We start from the raw sequence: 26340 nt of genomic DNA, 5'->3' as shown, positions 1-26340 counted from the left end.
TGTTTTTGAAAAAGGCAGAGTGAAAGAGAGTAATGCCTGGAATGCATCAGCCACCACCCTGTTGTTCTTGTGTTTTTTCAAGTTCTGTCTTCTTGAATTAGCAGCAAACACAATAGAAAAATGAACACTGTGATTTTCTCTGGTAAAAGTTTTTTACCATGTTTGATGGTGTCAGAGGGCACAACAATACCAATGTCATTAGTGCTAATTTGCCCATTTAGAATTGCTTTCAATTCTTACTGATTCTAAGAAAATAATAAATTGACCAATTTAAGCAGTGTGAGTTTAAAATTTCTGTATTTATTTAGCTCACTGAGTGAGAAGGAAAGGCTCAGTAGTGATGCTTACCTCCAAAACTGTATATAATACTGGGAAGTTTATATAGAGAATGTGAATGAGGATTATTATTTTTAAATGGTAAGAAAAAGTAAAGAAAGATTTTTTCTCTTTTTCCTTAGGCTTACCAGGGTTGGATCAAGGATGGCACAAGGGAACCTAAAATCAGCACAGATTATAGCTCGTTTTTGAGGCAGCAGAACATCTTTCTGTTCTCTCCTGCAATGTCCTAATTCCTTAATAATGCATTGCAAAGAATTTAGGACGTGCTCTCTTGTAAATTGCTGTATGTTACAGAAACGGTTATTTCTGGCAGCTGCATAAACAGTTGAGCTTTGTAGTTTTGCTTTTTGCCTTCCCAGTTTCCATCTACTCTTAAAGCCCTTCCTGTCTTAGAATTAGACTTTTCTGACCAGAATCTGCACAGGGATACACCTGTATTCAGTATGTTCAGCCTGAAGCTATGTAGAGGTAATAACAGAAAACAAAAATGCAGAGCAAAGGAGATCATAAATGCCCTCCCTAAGCATCCTATTTAGGAAGACACATGAATTCTTTTGTGTTCAGGCATCTTCAGCTCTTTCCTGAAAGCAAGTGTTCCTTCAAGAGCCAAACTAGGTTTGCTGTGTGCTTTCTGAATACTTCCAGAGGAGAGGGATAAAAGTATCTCCCTTTCCCTTTTGGCCTGACTATTTTTCAGCACTGCTTAGACTGTGAAACACTTCAGTAATTTTTTCCTCTTAGAGGAATTCAAATGCAGACCTTCACCTTCCAGTCTTTCACATTCCTAGAAGTGGCAGACCTGAGCTTTGCAAACAGCTTCCAGGAGTCTTTATATATGGTTTGTCGGATAAAATGTGCCTTGGGAGGCCTTGCTTCTTTTTTCACAGCTGAATGATTTAACTGCTGATCTACACAGTCATGCCTTTTGTTTGTTTGGCCTGACTAAGGATACAAGCCTGTTTATCCAAATTTACACAAATTCAACAGTTAAGGTAAAGAATTCTGAAACAGAGATGTGGCTTTGACCTCTCTGAGTGAAGAAAATAAATTATATATGTCCTCTGTATTTTAGGTGAGAGCTTCGACCAGTAGAATGCTATTTAAAAGAAGGAACCCCCACTCTTTCCTACACTGTTGTCTTGAAAGGAAGCAGTAGTTGTATTTTGTAATGAGACCAGTATTATTTGTAGCTGCCCTGTGAATGCCCACCTGACTGAGCCAAACAACTATTGAACTTGCTCATAAATCTTGGCAATAATGAGAGGATGTTCCAGAGAATATGTAGAAGTGAAGATTTCAGATGCATCTGAATCTTTAAGTGTAAAAAAAAATAATAATTTTAGAATTATTTTAAAAGTAGAATACACTGTTTAGATCAATAGCAAGAGGGGTTAGGAGACTTCTTTTAGGGGCATGAAAGAAAGGGAAAAGGACATAGGATGGTTATTAAGGCAAACTTCTGGATTTTACCATATGGGGCTAATTTTTAAAAGTTCTCTTTAACAGTTGTTTGACATTCAGTAGACTTGGTTGGTGATAAGGATGACTGAGTCCTTGCTCATATACTCTGCTATCTAATTCTGATTATTAGCACCCACGTGTCACTCTGTTAAGGAGGGAAAGGCTTTGTGTGTAACAATTAAATGTTTCAGAATCAGTTACTTTTTCACAGTTTTTCTTTCCTGTAGATGAGTAGTGGTGTTAAGGAAGTAGTATTTGCTGTGTTGTCCTAATTATTTCATTTTTATGTTCTTTTAGGTACTGGATATAAAGCTAAAGAGCTGGACAGTCTTGATGAAGGTCAAACACTGATGGTTGGCGGAAAAGAAATTGAAGTGATGGGTGTAATTTCAGCAGATGATTTCAGCAGTGGCAGGTGTTTTCAGGCTGGAATAGGGACTCATGGCACAGATGCAACTGCATTATCTCAAACTAATACAAAACCATTCTGTAAACCATTCAAAAATGTCTGTCAACCCAGTACTAAAGAGAACATGCTCAAAGATTCTCAAAGCTGCAAACCTCGCCATGATCCAAACACTTCAAGTAAGATGGCAATTTTAAAGTTTATTTAAACATCCTCTGACTCTCAAAAAATACTGAATGTGTAACCAAAGTTGTCATGTTCCTCAATGTCTTACTGAAGTATTTCTGGCATATAGTACTAGTGTCTAGTGTGTTAGGTTTTTTTCACGTGTGTTTCTAACAAGTAAAATACTTGACACTGTGTAAAGTTTTTCATAGTTGTTACATATGGCTGTAGAAACACATTAGAGTAGTTTCTGAGAGTTTTGCCAAGGAAAATGAGTTTATTGATCATTGAAACAATCTGACACATACTAGAAATTCTAGATGGGTTCCAGCTTCCCACTGGGGTCAGTGAAACACAGCCATAACGTGGCAGCACAGTAGTTGCAGGGGAGGATGAGTAGGAGAAAAGTTATGCCACTTTGAGAGAATTGCTTCTGTCAATACCTGATTCTTCACAGCCAGTGAGTGTAACTACTGTACTCAAACTCAACCAGATACGTTTTGGAATAAATGTTTAGTTTTATAGTGCTGGAAGTCCTATGTGCTGAAGAGCAATGAGAGTTCACATGTTGTATAGAACAGGCTGGTTAAGCAGTTGTGTAAGAGGGAGCCTATAAATGTTTGATGGCTGCAGGAAGTGGTGTTGCTTATTTAAGCAGAACTATTCTTTTGTCTACAAACTATTTAGGAGCTATATTCTGCTGGTAGCTCTATCTTTCAGATAGAAGATAAAAATGAGTGTAAAAAAAAGTTGCTAAGCAGAGAAACGCTTATATAAAAAAATACAACTTTTTTCTGCATTCTTACTATAATACCTCCATCCGAGTTCTTACCTCATATCCTGATACTGTGGGACTTGAAGTGGCTGCTATGTAAATAAACAGTGAAATCTTAATCAAGTGGTAATTAGTGATATCCTTGGCTCTTTTGTGGAGCATCCTTATTAACACCAGCTTCTGGTCTTAATTTAACTTGATTACATTTTATCTAAGAAAGTTCCTTCCTGAGATTACAAGATGCTGCTGCATTAGCATTCTAACTGAAAATCTGATTAAAAAAAGCCAATATAAGCAGCACATTCTTTGCTGTTTCTGCACTAGTTTGTTAAAATGTTGCGTTTTATTCTAGTTGTCTTCTGTAACTTCTGGTTAATTTGAATACCTCCTATCAGATTTTGGGAGCTCTCAACACATCAATAGGTTGGACTGTCTCAGTCTTTAGGTTTGCTTACACAGGAGAATCACATTATCTAATGCCTGATTGAATAACCTCTTGCAGAAGTTACTGAGATACTTTGCAAGACCAGGACCTTGATATTGGAACAGTCAGAGGTTTTCATGTTGAAGTCTATGATTATAGTTGTTTAAAATGCAGCTTCTATAGAATGGAAAGCCAGCAGAACAGAGCACAGTGGCAAAGATGTAAAGCTACGTCTTCCATATACAGTTTCTAAGCTTTTAGTCCAGCGTTTATCCAAGACTTATTTCTTCTTCATTTTCATCCAAATTTTTGTAAGAAAACTTATCTTTTTGTCACCACTTTCTCTTAAATATATACACATGCAATTTGATTTAATCCATCAGAACTCAACTCTTTGTCACTAGGAAACAAAATCTCTCTGACTGATACAAGTCTTCAATCAACCTATTCCCATGAATAAATTAACAGTATAGATCTACTCTAGTGACATAAAAATACCAGAAGCCAAAAATTGCCTTCTCATTCTGTCCTCTGACAATATAATTTTTCAATGAAGGTGTGTAGCAGCAGCAGAAGCAATCCGGTATGGACATTGTCTAGCAAAATTATAATATTTGTAAACAGATGATGGCAAGCAAAACTGTTATTCAGATGTTGTTCAATACTTCATTCTCTCTTTGCCTCTCTGTGTCTTCAAGCCTATTAACTTCTTTTATTCATGCACTGTGGTAATCTTTGTCAGCTCACACTCAATCCTTCCTTATTTTTCTTTAGCAAATCAGTGGCTTTTATCTCTGTTTCTTGGGCAGAGCCTCTCTGGGCTACTGCAAGAATATCCCCTTGATGTAGTATTTAGATTTTATGTAGGTCATTGTTTATGTTTTTTTTCTTAGACTTTTAATTCAGAAGTATTTTGAAACTTCTAGTTTAACTCTATGAATTCAAGGTTATCAAGCAACTTTTATTAGGTAGGCGGCTTCACCTCATCAGAAAAAAAACCCTCATATTTCTCAGTTGATCACCTTTACCTTTGAGAAAAATATAAACTATTTGGAAAACCTCTTTAAAAGAATGTTTTTATATAGAAGGTAATCTAGGTACTTATAAATGCATTTTCAGTCTGAGAATGGTCAATATATTAAACAGTATTTTAAACAATAGTTAGATCATTGACTTTAACAGGTTTTGCTAACAGACTAAAAGTAATGTTTTTGTGTAATACTTGATTATGCTTTGAACTTCAAGATTCTCTAGTTATGCCACGACCAAATGGAAGTCATCAGTGGATGTTCAATAAAGCTGGTTTGCCTCTGGTGGATGTAGTTGTAGATCCCTACATTGCAAATAATCTCCGCCCACATCAGAAAGAAGGAGTTATATTTCTATATGAATGTGTAATGGGAATGAGGTAAGGTAATAATTATCCTTTTGGGTTTTAATATTTATAATATTTTCATGCCCATGTTTGAAATATAACATCTTGGGAAGTTCAGAGCAATTGTTAAGTTAATTAATATTTGTAATTTTCTCCCAAAAGAGGCTGCACAAGCTTTTTCTGACTTAAATGTAGCATCACACTTGCCATGATTTTGCCAGATATCATGAGGAGCTAGTGCACCAAAAGGCCTGTCATTTCTGCATATCAGATTTTGTAAACACAGATATAATCAAAGCCACGCTGAAGAACACTGCTTTCTGGGATCTATATTTCATATAATTCAAAATTATTAATGTAATTTATAATTCAGGCATTTAGAATAAAAAAGATGTTATTTCAACGTGTTAAGAAAAAATACAGCATTGTTTTCAAAAGTGTTCTCTCAAGTTATAGATTCCTTAAGGTATTGGATAGTAATTCTAGTTCTAAAAGCAGATTTAAACTTTAGTTTTAGAGGACTAATGACTTACTGTAGAAAATGAGAATTTTCATTCTAAGATCTTCTAGTACAACTGAATAAAAACCTACAGTAGACATAATATGTATAAATAGATTCTTTATACTTCAGAAAACAGGCACAGAATCCCTAAAGCAGTTGTGAATAGTTAGAGCTATGTCTTTTAAAATGTTACCAGAGCCTCATTACATCTTACAGAGTTAGTGGCAGATTTGGAGCAATTCTTGCTGATGAGATGGGCTTAGGAAAAACCCTGCAATGCATTGCACTTGTCTGGACTCTTCTGCGTCAAGGGCCCTATGGATGCAAACCTGTACTAAAGAGAGCACTGGTAGTCACTCCTGGGAGTCTGGTGAAAAACTGGAAAAAAGAATTTCAGAAATGGTTGGGAAGTGAAAGGATCAAAGTCTTTACAGTTGATCAGGTAAGATTTATTTCCAAAAGGGGATTAGGTCATTATTGGCTCAGAATATAGGAATTATGGGTTTTTTTCCTCTTCCTTTAACTAGAGACTAAAGCTTAGTAATTCTCTGTTAATATTTATTTTTAATACTTTATTTCTTCTTCAGATAATTGTCCATATGGGTATTTTGCTGTCAGTCATCAGGTCATAACCCCAGCTCACATGTAGCATGTCTGTCTTACCTTTCCTCTGGTTTCACCTGTGAAGTTGTAAAAGGTGATATGCTCCTCCCTGTGCCTCTGCAGTTTAAGGTTTCTGTTATGTATCAAAGTGCACACCTTCCCCACTTTGCATACCAAAGCATCTACCTTGTACTCTATTTCTGTGGTAGTTGGTTTTGTTCTATACTGAAAACTTCTGATTTGTTTTGGCTGCCTGTTTGGGGTACTTCAGAAGGTTATTCCCTTTATTGTCACTGTCAAGAGCTAGATCTCTGTCAGGATGATTTAAAGTCTCACGAGTTACCAAGCCTAGAGTCTCAGTGTTAGGTAATGAGACATCTCTCGTCTCTAGAAGAATGAAGACAAGTACAAATCTTAATAAGAAGCAGGATGATGCTCATCCCTGTCCCCTCCTATAGTGAAGCTGTTCCTGCTCGTATTAACATTCACAAATTCCAGGGAAGTGGAGAGCTCTTAGTACCTCCATTGGTGCTTGCAACAAAGATAAAGATACTTATATTCCAAAATTATTTTTTAATCTAATAATTCCATACAGGTAGACTGATGAAACAAATAGTGCTTCATTCTAAAGGTTATCCAATTCTTACATCAACAAGATTTGCCTTCAGTTTCTTGCATTATCCTTGTTGGAAGAATGAATATTTCAGATGAAACAGAAGTTTTCAATGGAAGTTTACTTCTTGGTAGACTGTATAAAATTTTGTAACAATAATTATTTCTTTAAATTAGACTCATTATTGCCAAACTCTTGAAACTGCTGATCTTCCACTGAAGACAGTGCATGTATAATAGGTGCATTTTGCATCATTTGCTTTTCTTAGTAACTTGTTTCAGGTTGTGGAAATGAAGTAAACTGACTTGTCGGGAACTGTAATATAATATAGGTTGGGATGCGAGATACGAAATTTCCTAAAAGAAATAGATAGAAGGCAAAATATAATATGGCAACATTTTAACCCAAAAGGCTCATTAGAGATAATTAAACGTTTTCTTGCAGTTTTTATGAATAATGTTGGGAGGAGAAAGCCTGAATTTGATTACAGTTACTACAGTTACTATGCCCCAAAAGTAGCTTTCATTTTCTTTAAATTTAAATAACTTTAAAACTCTTACTCATCTTATTGGACCTATTTGATTGGAGACACTCGGCAGCTTTCACAACTGTGTTCCCAAATACCACAGAATACACTGTCATGGAAAAGGAAGACAACATGACCTGCCTGGGATATAATGAAGTATTTCAAAATAATTTACTGTCTATGTTCTCTGAAAAAACAGCAATTACCATATTGTTATTTCTCCAGGAAAACTTAAAAGGAGGAGCTTGTCTCAGGCATTTTTTTCTTTTCTTGTCTATAAGGAATGCATTCAAAGAACTGGTAGATTTTTTAAAATGCTTTCCTCGCTTTCACACTGAAACACCAAAACCTGATCTTAGCCCTTCAGTAACAGGCTTTTTAAAACACCAGGATATGATCTGCTTTTAAAATGTGATTACAGTTTAATTATGTTAAAATGCAAATGCCATGTATAGAACATTGCTTTTAAAATGAAGGCATCCCCACAAAGGTTGCTTTTAGGTCTTGTTAATTCCTATTATAAGCATTTGCAATGTGCTTGAGAATAATTCCTTTATCTGTCTGCAGAGTATCACTTCTTACTGCTTTGATTTGCTTTTAAAGTCAAAATATCTGGAAAAATAATTAATTACAGGTAGGTCTACATTGTTTTATGATTCAGCATTTTTGAATTTACACTTTACCAGCTACACTGGATTTGAACTAGTGCAAAGAAATGTCTATTCAAAGGGGAAGTCTGGGACATTATGGAGCTCTAATACTGATTGACAATTGCTCCATATGTGGCTCCAGGCAAACTCACTTAAACCTGTCAAGTCACTTTGGGTAATTGTTAAAATGGAGGCTATAATATAGATATATCTTGCAGCCAGTTAAGTGTGTATGAATCAATTACTTGAAATTAGCTTGTAAATTTATTTTAATTTTTCATTTATCATCTACTGCTGTTGTTACATGCAGTAGGTAATACATTATATTTGACTGCAGGAGGCTTGTCAGGGACTCTCCTGCTTCTTTTTTTTTTTTTTTTTTTTTTTTTTTTTTTTTTTTTTTTTTTTTAAAGAGTTCAAACTCTACTGCTCACTTGATATTTTTCCAGGGGAGGGATGTTGGTGGCTGTTCACTGTGCCTCTGCACTTTCCCCATCTCATCTCACAGCCTGAAAGTGTAGGAAAAGAAAATGGTTTCTGAACCCTGGCCATCTTCTGCTGGTTGACCATGCCAGGAGAAGTTCAGAGAGGCTGCAGTGTGGAGCCTGTATACTGGGCTGGGACAACATTGGGTCTTCCCTACAGGGCTCCTCTGTGTCTCTGTTCCTTTGTTGGAAAATCCTCTGCTCCTGTTTTGAAAATGGCTGTAAAAATACAACAAGAAAACAGGCAGTTAACTACCATCCTGGAAACAACAGGAAAGCTCAAGTCCAGTCCCAAACACCTGGAGCAATGGGTGCCTTGTCCTTGTACCTGGTCCTTACTACTCCTGGCTTCCTCTGATGTGCTGGGCCTCATCGTAGCACCATGTGGGGGACTGATCTGCTGCATGGTACTTTGTGAGATTAATGTGCTGGATTCATCCCATAGATTCATCTGAATCACCTGCTAGGAGGCTCTAAAGGTTGTGATAATTAAGTGGTACTGCTTTTACAATATATTACACCATCTGGCACCAGACTTAGTTGTCTGTGTTTGGTAACTGATCTTGTTTGGAAATAAAAATACCTGCTAAGGCTCTAGACTGATTTGCTTTCACAATTAAAGAGGTTCTTCAGCTTGTCAGCCTCACCTATAGCCTGCTTAGTTAGTGAATATTGTTAGGACATAGGAAGAAGCATGCAGGAATTTAGCATCTGGAGCCAAGTGGAAAGGTAAGGAACATGCCTACAGTAGATTTTTCCAGTTTTATGGATAAACAGTAGACAGTCCTAGTACATTTACAAGTCTGCACAGAAATGTAGCTGTTTCTAGGAAACTTTTTTGGAGGAAGCTCTGTGTACCATTACAGGGAATATTTAGTGTGTGCATTTCCTTCAACAGACATGAAAATTCTTGGTGTCTTTTGAAGAAAAAGGGCTTGAGGGGTATATAAGATATGTTTTCTGGGGCTGGTTATGGACTCTTATTTTCTGAGTCCCAGGATGAGCTTACCTGTTGGCCAACCCATCAATGTTAATGGCTAGTAACAAAGTTAGTTATAGAATGATCATGACATATCCCATTGAAAGGGACCTCAAGGATGATGCGGTCCAACCATTCTTGGCAAAAGCACCATCTAGACAAGATGGCCCAGCACACTGTCCAGCCAAATCTCCACCACTCCCCTGGGGAGATTATTCCAATGGCTGGTGGTTCTCATTGTGAAACATTTTCCTCATGTGCAATTAGAACGTCCTCAGGAGTAGCCTTGTATCCATTATTCCTTAGTCTTTTCCATGTAACTTAATGTGAAAAGGGAGCCTCCATCTTCTCTTTTAATAGTGGAACATGGTGATAAGGTCTCCCCTAAGCCTTCTTTTCTCAAAGCTGAATAAACCCAGTTCTCTCAGCCTTTTCCCCTGTGACAGGCTTCCCAGATCTCCTCCATCCTGTCCACATCTTCTCTACACAGCAGGGACCAAACTGAGCACAGCACTCCAGTGTGGCACTGAGCAGAGTGGGATAATGACTTCTGGATCTCTGCTGGTGATGCCCTTGTGGATGCAGCCCAGTGTCCCGTTGGCTTTCTTTACCAGCCCAGCACTGTTTGCTCCTAGTGATCTGATTGTCCACCTGGATCCCCAGATCCCTTTCCCCAGAGATGCTCCCCAGCTGGGTAGATCCCAGCCTGTGCTGCACACCTGAGTTATGTTTTCCCAGGTGCAAGACCTGGGAAGGTTGCCCTTGCTGGACTTCATCAGATTCTTGTTAGCCACTCTCCAGCCTATCCAAATCTTCCTACAGGGTGACTCTCTCTTCCAAAATGTCCACTTTCCCACTCAGTTGGGTATCATTGGGAAACTTCATCGTGGTGCACTTGGTTCCATCTTCCTGATCACTTTCTGAAGATATTAAACAGTGCTGGGCCCAACATCAATCCCTGGGGGGGCCCCACTCGTGCCATGCTGCCCATTTGAAAAAGAGCCATTTACCAGCACCCTCTGAGTGCTGCCTCTCAGCCAGTTCCCACCACCACATGGAGCACTCATCCACACCACAGCCCACCTGTTTCTCCAGAGGGAGGCTGTGGGAAACCATACTGAAAGCCTTGGAGAAATCCAGGTTGCAATGTCCACCACCCACCCCACATCAACCAAGCAGCTTACTTTGTCACAGAGGGTGATCAGGTTTGTCAAGCTCAGTTTGTCCCTAGTCAATCTATGTTGGCTTTTCCCAATGCTGTGCTTCATCTGATGTGTGATAACTCCCATGAAGATTCATTCCATAACTTAAAAGTTCTTCTTTAAACCCTACTTGTAGATGGGGGTGATATTATCCTTCCAGTCCTCTGGGACATCCCCTGCTCTCCTTTGACTCCTCCAAAAGTTATTCAGAGTGGCCTTGCAATGATATCAGTCAGCTCTCCTAATACCCCTGAGCAATGCCAGAGCCCATTAATGCATAGAGGTCAAGCTCTTGTAATAGCTCACCTCAACTCTTCCTTCACTTTCACTGGTGGGTCTGTATTTGCATTAGTCTGGATTTTTATTCCTGGGGCTGGGGACCCAGCAGTGCTGCTGAAGACAGAGGTGAAGAAGGTGCTGTGACTAATTCACCTGTTCTAATTCCTGTTTATTGGTGGGCCAATGTTTTCCGTCTGTTTCTGCTTGTTTTTTACATACCTGAAGAGCTGTTTCTTTCAGTTTTTGACATCTCTGGCTAAATTAATCTCTAGCTGAGCTTTTGCTTTTCTGTCTGCATCTTTGCAGGCCCTGGCAATCCCTTGTATTATGTATGTATACTCACCAGGTATTTATCCACATTTCCATCGCTGGTACACTTTACTTTTGATTTTGACTCAGAAACTTGCAGTTAAGCCAAGGGGTCTCTTGCTCCACCTGTTTCCCTTATCTTTAAAGGAGATGCACTATTTTCATGCTTCCAGGAGAGCATACTTGAAAAACTGCCAGCATTTGGGAATTCCTTTGGCCTCCATGTCAGCTCACTGCAGAATCCCTCCCATCTGAGCTCTGAGCAAGCTGAACTTTTCTACAATCGGATACCTAGAACCAATTCAATAGGTTAAATAATATCAATATAATATCATACTCAATAATACAAAATTAAATTAAAAACTACAGAGGGGATTCTGATAGAATGTGGTAACTTCCTACTGGACATTAACAGACTGAGAGCAGAAGTGAATGTACAAGGAGCTACCTGTGGCCCTTCATTATCTTGGCTTTAATTATTCATTTGAAGCTTACCCAAATGCCAGCAGTGGGAAGCTATTACAGGAACTCTGTGCTTTTCACCTTCATTGTAATGTGTCTCAGAGGATTTGAAGGCTTAAAAGAATAATAAATTTTCTTTTAATGAGGTGGTAAAATTCTAAATTGCTGTATCAGTTCTCTTTTGCAAATTAGGAAAGAATCAATAATCCGAAGTCATGAAGGAGAAAGTAAGTATCTTGTGTCATGTGAGAAGAAATTTCTGTAGTTACTGATTTTCAAGGAATGTGATCTCCAGTGCAATAGTTGTATGATGTGTTTTCCTTTATGCCTGCAGGACCACAAAGTAGAAGAATTCATCGGTTCTCCACTTTATTCAGTTATGATAATCAGTTATGAGATGCTATTGCGATCTTTAGATCAAATTCAGGCTGTAGAATTTAACCTCCTAATCTGTGATGAAGGACATCGTCTGAAAAATAGCACTATTAAGACAACTACAGCCCTTACTAGTCTGTCTTGTGAGAGGAGAATTATCCTTACTGGTTAGTATCTATAGTTATTTTTAATATTTTTTTATGTTGATAGTGCTAGGTCAGGGTAAAAGAAAAAGAGATTCTAAATACAGCATGAGATCGGTTGGAATTTTGGCAATGGGTATTAAATGAAGAAATCTCAGGTCTTGTAAAAACAGGTTATTTCCAATTTTTTATATAAAGGCAAAATTTGTCAGTCTTCAGGGGCAAGCAAGGAGCCTTAAATCTTCTGTAAGAGAATTGGGACTCTACATATACTCAATGTTTTCCTTTTTAGTTATTTAATAAAATTGATTTAGAACTTTTTAAATTCCTTTGTCAGAACAATTATATCTGCAGTCTGTTTAGTTAGGAGTACAGTATCTTGTTATTCATGGTTAAGTTTTACATCAATTCAGGACTCTGAGTAATTCACAGTGAAATAAAACATCTGTTTTCAAGATGCATTCTCAATATTAAACCCTGCATTCAATGCATTCAGTTCAATACTTCATTCAATTCAATACCTGCATTCAATTCAATACTTCCATCAGTTTAAAGAAAAAATAACCAACTGCAGAATTATTTTTTTCTCTTTCAAGGTACTCCGATCCAAAATGACTTGCAAGAATTTTATGCATTAATAGAGTTTGTGAATCCAGGAATACTCGGTTCTTTATCCACGTATAGAAAGATATATGAGGAACCAATTGTCAGATCTAGAGAACCTTCAGCAACAGAGGTATTTGGTTAAAAAATTCAGTTACAGAAGAAAATTCATAATAAAGTGAAATTTGCATTCTATGGAGTAAAGTGAAACTCGCCACTACTAATAGTAGCTGAAGCTTTTCACCTTCCTATTTGACGTAAAGTCACTTGTTTCCCAAAGGGAGCAGAAGGAGAACACACATGTTAAAATCACCTCATTTCAGCTGCCTATTAATTATCGGGCAACAACTGTGCTTCCAACACCAGCATTCCCCAAAAGGCCATCTGCATTTTCTCCACAATACTGCTAGGTCTGCATGCTTTCACTGCATCTCGAGAAATTCTAGAATATAATTCAAGCCTTGGATGTCATCTGGGGCATTATTTTCCTTTGTTTAAGACTTTAGAAACCAGACATAGAAGTAATGCAGGGGTACTAATTGGAGAAGAATTGGTCATTGCAGTCCCATGTCAGAAAGTGGTATCATACTTTTAAGAGGTTATTTAAATACCTAATTAAAATCATACAGAACATTGTTCTGATGAAATGCAAGATTATAATTAATTTTATTCTTTGTTCTTGTAGGAGGAAAAGGAATTAGGAGAAAAAAGAGCAGCAGAACTCACACGCCTCACTGGACTCTTTATTCTAAGAAGAACACAGGAGGTTATAAATAAATTTCTGCCCCCCAAAAAGGAGAGCATAATCTTCTGCCGACCAACAGCGCTGCAACTTGAATTGTATCGAAAACTGCTCGGTTCTCGTGTTATTACATCCTGTCTACAAGGGAGGCTGGAAAATAGTCCACACCTAATATGTATAGGAGCTTTGAAAAAACTTTGCAATCATCCATGTCTTCTGTTTAAAGCTATAAAGGTATCTACTTGTGTGGGGATGTGTGCTTGCAATTAGTCATTTCAGCAGTCAGATCAGTCACTGAAACTGTGTTATCAATGTGCACGCTGCTTAAGGTCGTTTCCATACTCTCACATACAACTTGCTCAAGGAAGTCTGCTTTCAAAAGCACAAGTGTTAGGAAACCTGAATGTACTCAGGAAAGGTATCTCACCGGTTTCCTATTGCCTTATCCTGTTTTCTGTTTCTTAATGTATTTTCTGTCTTAACCTTGTCTCTGAATATTTGTAAAAATACATATAAATATGAATTTTACAAAGAACACTGTTAACTAGAGATTACTACTCTAGATTACTAGTATGTAGTTTCTCTGCTGGTTTCTCTGAAGCTTCCCTATCCACATGACAATTCCCCTTTTTCAAGCTTAATGACGCTGGGAGTTGCAGGCTCAAGATGTCAGTGGTACTAGATGTCTCTGTTACCACTTATCCTGGGATTGTACACAAATAAATGTTCTTCTTCCTATAGGCAAATAGTATAATAGTTAGAACTTGGTGATAGTGACTTCTATGGCCACTAGCTGAAGTCCAAATAAGGTGGGTGGAAATGTAAATCTTACTTAAAAGACATTCTTCATTACTTAGGTGGAATATCCACAGTGCAGTATCTGTGTAACTTTCAACACTGCCAAGTAAAGTTCATTGCCTTTACTTCATAGTATAAGCATGAGAAACTTTTCATATGCAAAAGCACAAGCCTTTATTAAATATAGGGATGGAAAGGGCTATACGTGCAAGTAATTTATTGCCATTGTGGTTTTGGCATTTGAGTGGTCTGGCTTTTTCCTTCTTCTGAAACACTGATTTCCTGAGTACAGCAAAATATTACTTGTATTTCTACTATTTTATTGGTTTTGCCTGCTGTTTTCTTCATTTCAGTAGTATAACTGAATCTTAATGACAGTATTTTTCTAAACACAGCGAATGATTGGGAAGTTTCATAATAAGATAGGGGATTTAGAAAGAATAAACAGTGTATTGATTTCCTCCTCACTCCCAAGATTTAGATAGATCTTTACCATGGAAATGCATTTGTATCATTGTTTAAGTAGAGAAGTTGTACACATTTTTCAGTTTTAAGTATTTCAACTTTCTACTTTGCTGCAAACAATGTCATAGATTAGAGAGTGTAAACTAAAATAAACACTTAAAGTATTTTAAAACTTTGCTTTCGATCCCATGTTGGGAGGTTGTCCAGCTCATGCTCATGTAATACATTGCTTTGTGGCAGCTTTTTATGCCTCCTTTGTCTTTGTGATAAAAATATAGCAATATTTTAAAAAATATGTTAGAGGGGATATGGAATTTTAATCCTTTTATTTTCAATAGGAAAAAGGCTGTGATCCTATGTCTGAGGAATATGATGAGTCCAGCCTCTATGAAGGTGTAATAGATGTCTTCCCACAAGATTATACTTCAGACACTTTCTCTGAAAGCGATTCAGGAAAATTGCAGGTGCTGGTGAAGTTGTTAGCAGCAATCCATGAGCTCAACTCTTCTGAAAGGCAAGTGTGAAAGAAAGGCAGAAGGTAATGGAAGTTACCTTCTGGATATTGATTTGCTTTTCAAATGCATGGGAATGTAACGTTCAAAACAAAAGTATTGCAGCTGTTTGCAGGGCTCCCAAATTTATGTAAGCATTGTAGTTCGGGCTTTCTTATTAAATTGTGAAACTAGAATTTGCAGCTGGCGTAATTTTTAAAGATGCTCTTCATATTTTTTCCAGATAGTGATACTTGTATTGTTTACACTGTAAAGCAAATAAGATAGCTTGCTACAGCCCTTGTGCTGCACCCTGTACTTGCAGAGGCTTTGCAGTGCTTTGTTATCTTCATGAGAAAATGTGTTAATCTATTAAATTGCACTGAAATATTTTCATTACTATATTATAAGTTATTTCCTCTTTAATCACGTTTAACTGCTCACTGCTTGCTGCCTTTTCTAAAGTTCAGGGCAGTCATTCTCAACAGACGAACTTGCCCAGCAATTGCTTATTACCCCTGTCACTGACATGTAGGAAAACTTCTGTTTATCTTGGGGTAATAGGATGCACATGATTAATTTCTGTGCAATTGCTGATTTGTGGGAATCTCATATGAGCTGGTGTTCCAGGATAATTTTTTATGGACTCATGCCTTAAAGCCCAACTATTCCAAAAGTTTTTAACTTTTATTTCAACTGATATTTAAATAGGGCACACTGTAATTCAGTAGTGGGAAGTAACAGTAGATCTCTTGACACTGATGTCATGGAATATGAAGATACTTTTCGCTTTACAAATCAAAAAGTTGAGCCTGTTGCTGGAGTTTATATACTTAGCATCTATTGAAACCAATGACAGCTGAATATCTAGATGTACTGGCCATATTTCATGTAGGTCAGTGAAACCAGGGGTGTCAGTAAAATGTGTATCTCTCTGTAGCAGTACTTTAGGAGCTGCTGAATTGAGGCATTGCTTTATGCCTTTAAGTTTTACTGCATTTATTCAGTGCAGCTCATGTTTATTTTGTCTTTGGTTTCTCTGCTTTCATTGGTACTAAATAATTTTTGCAATGTACAGACTCAGTTCCAGTCCTAATCTGAAGTTTCTATTCTGAGTGCAGACAAAGCTGTGAATGTTGTGTTGACTGACTAAAAAATAAGCCTTGCAAAGCCTTTACAAACAAGGCAAGGTTATAGTTCAGCTGTAAAGTGTAATAATAAAAACATTCTAAAATACTTCTAAAATGTTAATATTTTCATTTCCCCCTGAAATCATTTGTCCAGTTCTTCAGAACTTGTTCTTAATCAAAATTATTTTTTAAAAATAATGAAATGTATCATTATGTAAAAAAAGAAAAAAGAAATATATTACATTTAGTTTAGATTCCAAAAGACCTCCAAACGAGACCTGGCAGGAAATGCCAGATTTGTTCTTTTACTTATGGCTTAAATTCAAAAGATATTTGTCTACTTAGCAGAATCATCCTCATTATTTGGGAGGATAGGAACGCTGGATTTTCAGACCTTTGCAACCTAATTAGGCAAAATTCAGAGAAAATAGACCAACATAGCTTGGACAATTACTATAAGGGATCAGACTTAATTTGCTTTCTGAAAAAACGCAGTGTCTATCTTTCACTAATCTTCATCCCCATTCTTTTCAGCCATAAAATGTAGGAAAGAATCTCTGCTTTCCTACTCTATTTTCATTATGATTTTTGGTAGAATTTCCTGAGGTTTTCTGTAGAAATTCGGAGTAGCTTTTTCAGTAAGTAGAGTTATATATATATATATATATTATTTATTAGCTCCTACATGCCCTGCAAATACTGTCTTAACAACAGATATTTTGTATAAACAGAGATTTGAAAAAAAAAATCTGTCTTTGTGATTGGTTTTGAATGCCTGCAATCTGTGCATTATGACAAATTCTGTTGCAACAGGAGACATTAATTATTTAACATTGAATGCTTTACAGTACATATAAGGTATCCAGATCTGGTGTGTGCTTTTAATTAATTGAAAATGTTTTATTTTGTAGAAAGTAAAAGTAAGCCCGGGTTGATGTATAATTTTTCACTCTTAATTTTGTTTTCTTATATGTCTTCAGTAATCTGTTATTGTACTTTCAATTTACCAAGGTCTAGGATGATGAATTTGTTTTACTTTTTGACAGAGTCGTGTTGGTATCCAATTACACTCAGACATTAAATGTATTACAAGACATATGCAAACATTATGGATACTCCTATACTAGACTTGATGGACAGACTCCTGTCTCCCAGAGACAACATATTGTTGATACTTTCAATAATAAATTCAGCCCAGCTTTTATCTTTTTGCTGAGTTCAAAGGCTGGTGGAGTGGGACTGAACCTGGTTGGAGCATCTCATTTGATCCTGTATGATATTGACTGGAATCCAGCTACAGATATTCAGGTCTGGTAACAACTGGGTACATGTGGGTTGGGATGGGCATCAGATGAATTCTTGACTGATTTTGTATTGCCTGGCTTTACATGTGTAACTGCTACCAATTATCACATTGTATCTGGACAAGTACAACAATGAGGGAAAACTCCCTCTGAGAAGAAAAGAAGAAATATTTCTCTGTCGTATTATATACATATTGGGATCAGTAGAAGCCCTCTTGTAGTAAAAAATAAAAATATTAAATTCTAGTTTCTTAGGAGGAGTGAGTCACATATCCTCTTTGTCTCTTGATGTCTTTTTATTTGTAGAGTTGCTGTGTTTCTAAAAAGAAGAGGAAAATGAGATTAGATTGCATAGCGAATGTTGCTGTTGATTTGTTAGCCCTGAGAAAAAGGGACAGACTCTGATCAGAATTGCAAGAATGAAAAAATCACATGGCTGTGATGCCAAAAGAAAGAAAAGAAAGCCAATGCTGTGCTATTCTTGTAAAGGCACTCTTGGCCTCAAGGGATTATTTAGTTGGCATAAGAGTCTTCAGTTAAAATAGTCCTTAAAAATAACAATTTAAAAAATCTTTTCATGAACTCAGTAAGAAACTTTTTATTGTACAGTAATGCTATGTCCTTAATACCTGAAATAAGCCCTGATTCTTGGCCTTGCTCCTCTTCCCAGGGTGAATTAGTACCCTCATGTGGTCACTTGTCTTGTTGCTTGAAAGAGCCTGCTAAATCAGACAACATTGCTACAGGTTGCCAGAGACTGTGAACTCTGTTGAGTGTTTGTACCGAGGATGTAGGTGTAATCCATACATTTTTGGAAAAAAAGATCATATAGGAGTACTCAGTTTTACCTTTTGTTTGTTTAAGAAATAAAGGAGGTCCAAACAATCATTTTTAGAATTTCAATAGAAATGTGAAAGTCACTTCTAAAGATGTTTTGTGGCAAAAAAGAAACCTATTTTGGAGATGGGAGAGAATTGTCAGTATTCCGAAATATTAAATAGTTGTTAATGCTTGGAAAACAAATATGAAGAGGGGATTTCTTTCAGGAAATAATTGAAACACCTACTTTCCTACTTTTGTGTACAGTAAGGAAGAGAAGGCTAAAGGGAAGAAAGTAAATTATATTTTCAAAACTGTTTACAATTAATACCAGAAACTTACACAAACAATCACAGAGAGTTACTGGGGAATTCATTATCCAGAAAACATCTCTTTGAACAAGTGAGCAGAACTGGTAATTCGATCAGTGAAGGCTACAAGCTTTAGTAAAGTGTCCTTGTATAGCTGTTAATGCTTTTCATCTTCTTGTTTTCCTCAGGCAATGGCTAGAGTGTGGAGAGATGGTCAGAAACATGCTGTCCATATCTACAGGCTGCTAACCACAGGTCAGAGATGGTGCTCAGCTTACCCAGAGTGAGACAGATGTTATGGACATTTTGTTCATAAAAGAAAGAGAAGGAATGTTTTTGGAAATCATTGTTCTCTAAAAATATATATATTTTTTCTTTAAAAATGTGTATTCTGAGTTCAGTTAATATGGAGGCATCACATTGATTCACTTGTGTTTGCTTTGCTTTTTCTTAAATAATTGGAAATAGTGATTTAGTATTTCCTATGTATATTGTTATCAAGAAATGGATTTGACTTCTTTGTAAATACTGCTCAAAAATTATCCCAGTTTATCTGTTTTTCTGTTCAATACAGGCTCAATAGAAGAAAAGATTTATCAAAGACAGATCAGCAAACAAGACCTTTCTGGGGCAGTTGTAGACCTTTCCAAAACATCTGAACACACACATTTTTCTATTGAGGAGCTTAAAAATCTCTTTACTCTACATGAAGATTCCAGCTGTGTTACTCATGACTTGCTTGAGTGTGACTGTATGGGAAAGATTGACCATCAAAGTGAGTTTGTTTTTCATTATCTCTGGCCACTGCTGAGGAATCTGTTCTTAATATATAGTCTCTGGAGAAAACTTTGCTGCTCAGTAAGAGAGGATTGAAATAATGAGGTTCATTATGGAATCTTCCACATACTGGCTGATTTATCTAATCCATAGGAGTCCTTCATGAAAGGAGGAGGAGGAAGAATAATTCCTTGCAATATCAACCAGTTCATTTATCATGCAAGTAGCAAATATTCACAACTATCCTTTCTCTAGGAACCTGTCTGTTGTTCTTTTGGTATATAAAAGTTGTTTTCATACCTTGCTGTGTACAGGTATATAGGTTTAAGTTAGAAACAGGATTAAAAAAATAAATGATCATAAGTTATGTTTGCATCTGATCCATTTTAGTTTTTATAGCTCATCTAGTTTCTTAAAGGAAAGAGTGTCTATTGCCTTGGTGTGTTTCTCTTTTGGGGCATGAAGAATCCATGTACACTATTTACAGTATTATACCAATACTAATGTTTTCTAAATGCACACAGAAACCTCATTGAGAACTCAAGAAGTGGGTACAAGAGTGTGTGCTCTCAATACACAGGGGCAAGAAAAGATGTAATGCAAAACCAATATTTTTGCTTGATGGTTTGCAGGTAATAGGTTAGACTTGTACTTATTTCTCATCTCATTCTACCCAAAATGGGGAGGACTTGGCCAATGATAGCACAGGGCTTTTGTAGCCATAATAATTTGATTATCTCCTTTACTTTTGCTCCATATGCTGATTAAATCATGTTTGTGTCTTTCTTTAATGATTGAAAAATTAGACCTTCTGTTTCTGCATAAGTGATTTTGTAATTTACTGTCCTCCACTTAGGTACTATTACAGGATCTGTGTGGGAAAGGCACCTTTTGTGTTAAATGTTAGCCACATTTTCCCAGTGGTATGCAGTGAGGCAGGTGTGGCTCTTGGATTGCAGAAATACAAAGGAATTTTGTGTTGCTACTGTGATGAACACTGGTGCTTATAATTTTATTTAGCAGCTTGCAATTGTCTTAACATCTTGACTTCTTATCTTATGCTCTGAACACACTTTGGTTTCATCAATTCAACCACATTGGCCTCTTGGGTTCTGTAACTTTTTCAAGGGTAGTTCCTGGTCCCAGTGAGCAAAACCTTTTGGCAGGAAATCAAGGAAAAGCCTGAAGGCCATTATTAGATTTAAGTGGTGGTAATGATAGAGTGAGGGGAAGGTTTGACATCCTAAAGAGCAGAGGACAACCTGGCTCATTGTTCCCCTAGTTAAATTGTTCTGAGTCATGGGTTTCAGTTTGATCACCCCAGAATGCAGCTACCACTAGCTGGTCTCTTTGCCTTTGCTAAGAACAGAAAACTCTCAAATTACTGCATCAAGGAACCAGATTCAAGGTTACTGGGGATAGATTCTGCTGCACAGAAAAGCCAGAAACTTTCAACGTTTTGTCTCCTCCATTTCTAGCAAGTATGATTTGAAAGATTAACTAAAGAGGAGCTAAACAATGTAATATAGGTCTCACAATGGTCATCTCCTGTCGTCCATTCACACTAGGGTCATCTTTAGAAAACTACAGGGGTCTTGAAAGGAGGAAATTTCCTGTGCATGGATCAGGTGGATGGGTTGCTTGCTATTCTGCTGGCCTTCACATCAGCTACAAAGCTATAAGCATGTTGTTTTACCTGATCATAGTGTACTTCAGGAATTAGGAAGGTGGGATCTGTATTTTAACTTTTCTTCTGGCTAGTAGAAAAATATATTTCAAATCTACTTCAAATGTCATATGTCAGTCAAAAGGAAAGTTTTGTGTTTATGGGCGTTATGAGTCTTTATGGGCTCTCAGAAACTTAAAAAGACCGGGAATAGTCTGAGTCATGCTGCTTATATTACTGGTCTTTCCTAACGAGCACAAAATACTGCTGGGAAAATATTTGATGACAAGTTTTAAACCAGTGACAGTAATGATGCAATTTTTTTCCATACAAAATTATTTCTTTGTTTATCCCATGCATCAGATGAATCATAAAGCCATCGATGTGTGCCATGCACGGCAATCACCTGATACTATTTGGGGCTTTAGGATCCTCTCTTAAAAGTGAATTACTCTCATAGCAATAATCTTTTCCTTACTGTGATATACAGCATTGTGTATATTGAACAACTTGGCATAGTCTGGATGTACAGACTGTACAGATCTAGTGTGCTGAGTCAATGATACAGCTACTCAAATTATTCTTAGCTGGCTGGAGTGATTCCTCTGGGAAGAAATTGAAGCTAGCATGAATTTTGCTGCAACATGCATCTTACTTAAAAAATGAGAGCAGGCCAAATGTCACAGAATTGGGAAGACAGAGGAAAGGAAATTGGCAGATAAGATATTTCCTTTCCTTTCTTATCCACGTGTAAAAGGATTTGTCTTTATGCTAGCATATGGTAATTTTGATAACCTCAATCACTGAGCAAGAAACAGCCTTCCCTCTCTTACTGTGGATATATGTTTGGATTTTCTTGGTTTGTTGGAATGTGTTATTCTATTTTCCCTCGTTTATTATCACCAACTGTCTTATTGATTCAGACTGAAATTTTCTATCTTAGTTTTCTCTGATTAGTTTACTGCATCATTTTTTTCAGATACTTCCTCAGAAAAGCCTCCCATATCTAGAAGCTGTCAGCTTGAACAAAACCATGGGAAGCCTAATTCAAAGAAGCCACTTTCCATGTCACAGTTGATGCAATGGAAGCATTTCTCTGTGCAACATCAGACTCTTGCTGATCCTTTCCTTGAAAGGATAAAAGAGAACGTTTCTTTCATTTTCCAGAATGTAACCACTCCTACTTCCCCACCTAATAAAACTTGAGTGTCTTTTTCTGCATCCTCCTTGTCACAGGTCTTGTAAACAACTGATGTGCAGTTACCTTTTGTTCTTTTTGCCGAGTTCTGTTTTGTGTGTTTCTTGTGAAGTTTCTGGGTAAATGTGATTCCTGGTGTTTATACAGTTACAGTTAAAGTTACAGTTTTTACTAAGTTAATCATACTTGCTGTTATTATAATACAGATTTTTTAAAACTCACTTTGCTTTCCAGTATTCTGTTCCTTTGTTATAATAATTAATAAGATTGTTTTTATGTACATTCCTACAGTCTACTTTGGTTTATAGTTTTCATTTGATCATAATGATTTATTGCTTGTAAAGCTGACAACTCTTCAGTCAAATTTTATAAATTAGGTTATGCTGTATACATGTATATGTTGTTAACAAGATTGGTTGGATTTTTGTTATAACAATGTTATGTGTCTGTATAAATGCAGCTTTATAGCAAGATAGATTTTTTTTTCTGTTGAATTTAAAATATAATGAAACTTAGAGCAATAGTCACTAATGTTCAAAAAACTTGATACTGTGTAAAAATATTCTAAAATTCTCCTATTGCTTTTACTTGGGAAAATAAACTTTACTTCTTATAGTACAGTATTATCTTCATTTTGTTAACTCCTTTTTAGGATGTGTTTTGCCAGACTGAAGTACTTAGCATTTTTATGATATATTTTTTAATGACTGTATTTCCCTTCTTTGAAGACACAAACATTCAAAATCACTTTGTAGCTTTTAAGTGAAGTACTTTGAAATGCCCACAAGAGCAGAAGAATGGATAATTTTCTGAAATACTGCAAACTTACAGAATTTGAAAGACCTTGAGCAAGAAGAGGGTTCTGTTGTCATAATCCTGTATTGTGTCACATGATGATATTTGGTATATGTGGCAACAGAGCCTAATTGCCCAACCAATTTCAGAAATATTTAAAATTATTCTCTGTATTATTGTTAGTGCTTCCTCTTTCTCTAGAATGGCATTGAATTCACAGCCCATCCTAACCCATCATCAGACATTCTCCTTGCATTTTGATGCACTTTTGGAACTGAAAAGCCATGTGCACTGACCTCTATTTGCCATCCATATTTATTTCAGAGGGTTTTTTGAGTTTCCTTTGATTCTAATGCTGGATGGCACCAGGAAGTAATGCAGACCAAAGCGAGAGAATGATTGAGAAAAGTCATCAATTCTGCACATCTTTTCGGCATGCATATTGTGTTCTTGGTAATAATTAGAATTATGCTAATAGGTAGAGTTTACATCTTTAACATTTTAGGCTGGCTGCTGAAGAGCTCGTTCTTTATCCTGTGAGTGGTGATGTGGTGGCCACGCTTATCCAGCTGCTGTGGTGCCTGTTTGCTGTCAGGCAAAGCTCACACAGCTGATTTTGCTTAGCAAGGACAAGGTTTGCAGCTCTGTAACTCAAGGTGGAGATTCTAGGCACTCTGTATAATGATAGTTATTGTAATTAATGATCATCTGAGACTGATGATACTTAGATCTGTGCTGCCCATAAATCTCTGTAAGTTCGCTCCTGTCCCTGTCTGTAGGAGCACGTGCTGGCCTTCTCTGCTGATGCTGTCACACTAAGCAATGTTCCTTCAAGGTCAAAAAGGCCCAAGCAGCCCATAAAGACACACTCGATGCCATTTACATCTTCAGTACGATTCCCTGTCTCTGCCCAGCTATGCCAAGCTGCCCCAAATCCCTGACAGTGGCAGCTGCAAGGTGATGCTCAGGGGACAGCTCCTCCAGCAGCCACGCTGCCAGCCAAGTGTGTCTCCCCCTTCACCTGTCACGACTTCAGGGCATGATGGAAGTAGGCATGTGCTTCTAGGATGTGTGGGTAAGATAATACTATCCAAGGAACAGGTTGCACATGGAATTACACGCGATGCAGATTGAAAATCTAATTCAGAAATTTTATTTATCCTGAAAAATTATGTTTCTCACTGGAAGAATACATTGAAAAAATATAGGAAGCATGAATACAGACTCTAATTTACTGTGCCATCTGTGGTTCTCTCACAGTAGTCTGCAACAGCCTTAATAGTGAGAGTGGCCCATCCTGCTCAGGTTTTGTCATAGTATAATAATCAGCATTCCCATACGGACTGCAGCAATTGGACATGTGAATTTCTTCACTCTTAGGAGAGATATGTCTCCTAGGAAAAGTGCCTGTGGTGAATTTACCCTAATCTAACTGCTGACTGGAAAGGTATATTGGGGATTTCAAGTCTCCAGCTATGACATAGTGTGAAACCTGGCACATCTTAACAAGTGTGAAACTCTAGAGAATGGGGAAGATGCCTGGTACTGGAAAACAAATATCAGGAGGACCTGATTCTTGGTCTAGCAGATGGTTTCAGATGCAGCTTCTGCATTCCTTGCCAGTGATGCCAGCTCTAGAACCCTATGTAGTTTGTGGTCTCACAGATCAGTCTTGGTGTCTTAGATCAAAGACTTGCTCTGCAGAAAGGGAGAGACAAGGGATGTTGAAGCAATGGCTGCGTTCTAGTTCAATGCTTGAAATACCAGGTGTTAATTAATGTACTTAGTTGCTTTTTCCAGTCTTTGAAGGACACAAGCATTCATCCACCACTATAGACAGATGCCAAGGAGCAAGGCAATTCTGCCTAACCACAGATCTCAAATGCTGCCTCTTCATTGCAGCATGAAGAGCAGCAGATAGTACAAGTGTAAGCACAGTGGCAAGCACCGTATTCTTTCAACAACTGAGCAAAGATTGCCAATATTTGACATTTATTCGTGCAATGGGATTAGTATGGAGGTATGCCTGGGGCAGCAGGTGGTGAGTGCAGTGCCAGCTAAACATCCCAGTGCCTTTATAAGTTTGAGATGTTGAGGGTTATCAGGTCAGGATGTGCTCCATCTGAACTGAGACTGTTTTAGGGCACTCCCTGGAATAACACCGATTTGAGCTGGTTTTCACCAGTGGCCCAGAGAGGAGTGCTCACCCTGTCAGAAGAGAGATCAGGAAGACACACTCTTTAGGAAATGGTCTGCTTATCTTAGAATGGCTGCTGCAGGTCTCTGGATCACACTGGGCAGGGAGGCCTGTCAGCCAGTCCTCAGATGCAGCAATCAATATTGTGTTTGTTCTTTGTGAGGTCTTAGATGGGAGGAGGAGATTTTTGGAAAATTTCAATTACTTCTGGTACAGGGCATGCTGCCAGAGAGACAAGTGTACTGCGTGTTCCTGCCTGAGACCAACCCTGATTTTAAAATGCAGGAGTGGTGTTTTATTTATTTCTGTATACTGCAGCAAAGTTTTTTTTAAATTAGTTTCGTATGACTGTTTTTGTTGATTCAGCTTTTAACCATCTTGGCACGAGTTTTCTTGTCACTGAGATTGGGACCCTTAATCATTATTCATTTAAAGAACAGCAAGCTGAATTATAACTCCATTCACTTGGATGTCATACAAGTTTGTATGGCAACTGCCACAGATATGCCTTGCACCCTGACAAGAGGTTGACATCAAGTCCGGTTAAGGGTCTGCCTTTTTCAGAGGTCATAAAGTTCTTTCACTTGTCATCTGGTACAGAAAGGTGCCAAGTGGTGACTGAATGATTCTGTAATGGAAAAAAAAACTCATGAGAAGTTCTTAAAATGCCAGATATGGAACAAGCTTTGACAACTGCTTAGGTTTACCACCAGGAATTTGGAAAGACATGCTCCAGCCCTTGCAGGCAAGTAACGCACAGAAGGAAAGTAGTTCTTTCATGTGCTTTCCATTGAATGAAAAGTTGACGTAAATCATGGTTGTTTATGTGTGGCTTAAATAAATTATGTGTTTGTGGCTAGAAGATCTGGGAAGGCTATAAAGAACAATGAGAAAAACCACTTTGGGCTTTATGGAGTAACTGAAGAATAAGCTGAATTGAAAACGGTTTTTAACGAGGCCTTATGTGCTTT

General features: G+C 37.4%; 1 protein-coding gene across 1 annotated transcript in view; it reads left to right on the top strand.

Moving 5' to 3' along the window:
- Nucleotides 1-22992, top strand: part of RAD54B (RAD54 homolog B) — a 62933-nt gene extending 39941 nt beyond the window's left edge. Inside the window, exons 5-15 of the mRNA XM_088177359.1 lie at nucleotides 2098-2385; nucleotides 4816-4978; nucleotides 5664-5889; nucleotides 11890-12097; nucleotides 12670-12809; nucleotides 13362-13652; nucleotides 15020-15195; nucleotides 17349-17610; nucleotides 18925-18991; nucleotides 19311-19511; nucleotides 22159-22992. Coding sequence (XP_088033485.1) covers nucleotides 2098-2385; nucleotides 4816-4978; nucleotides 5664-5889; nucleotides 11890-12097; nucleotides 12670-12809; nucleotides 13362-13652; nucleotides 15020-15195; nucleotides 17349-17610; nucleotides 18925-18991; nucleotides 19311-19511; nucleotides 22159-22385 — 2249 coding nt within the window. The 3' untranslated portion in view covers nucleotides 22386-22992. The remainder of the gene's footprint in view (nucleotides 1-2097; nucleotides 2386-4815; nucleotides 4979-5663; nucleotides 5890-11889; nucleotides 12098-12669; nucleotides 12810-13361; nucleotides 13653-15019; nucleotides 15196-17348; nucleotides 17611-18924; nucleotides 18992-19310; nucleotides 19512-22158) is intronic.
- Nucleotides 22993-26340: the final 3348 nt, after the last annotated feature.

The sequence above is a fragment of the Sturnus vulgaris genome, chromosome 1 (assembly GCF_052056855.1).
Source record: "Sturnus vulgaris isolate bStuVul1 chromosome 1, bStuVul1.hap1, whole genome shotgun sequence".
In the NCBI taxonomy this organism is placed as follows: domain Eukaryota; kingdom Metazoa; phylum Chordata; class Aves; order Passeriformes; family Sturnidae; genus Sturnus; species Sturnus vulgaris.
This window is presented reverse-complemented; position numbering and strand designations above follow the sequence as displayed.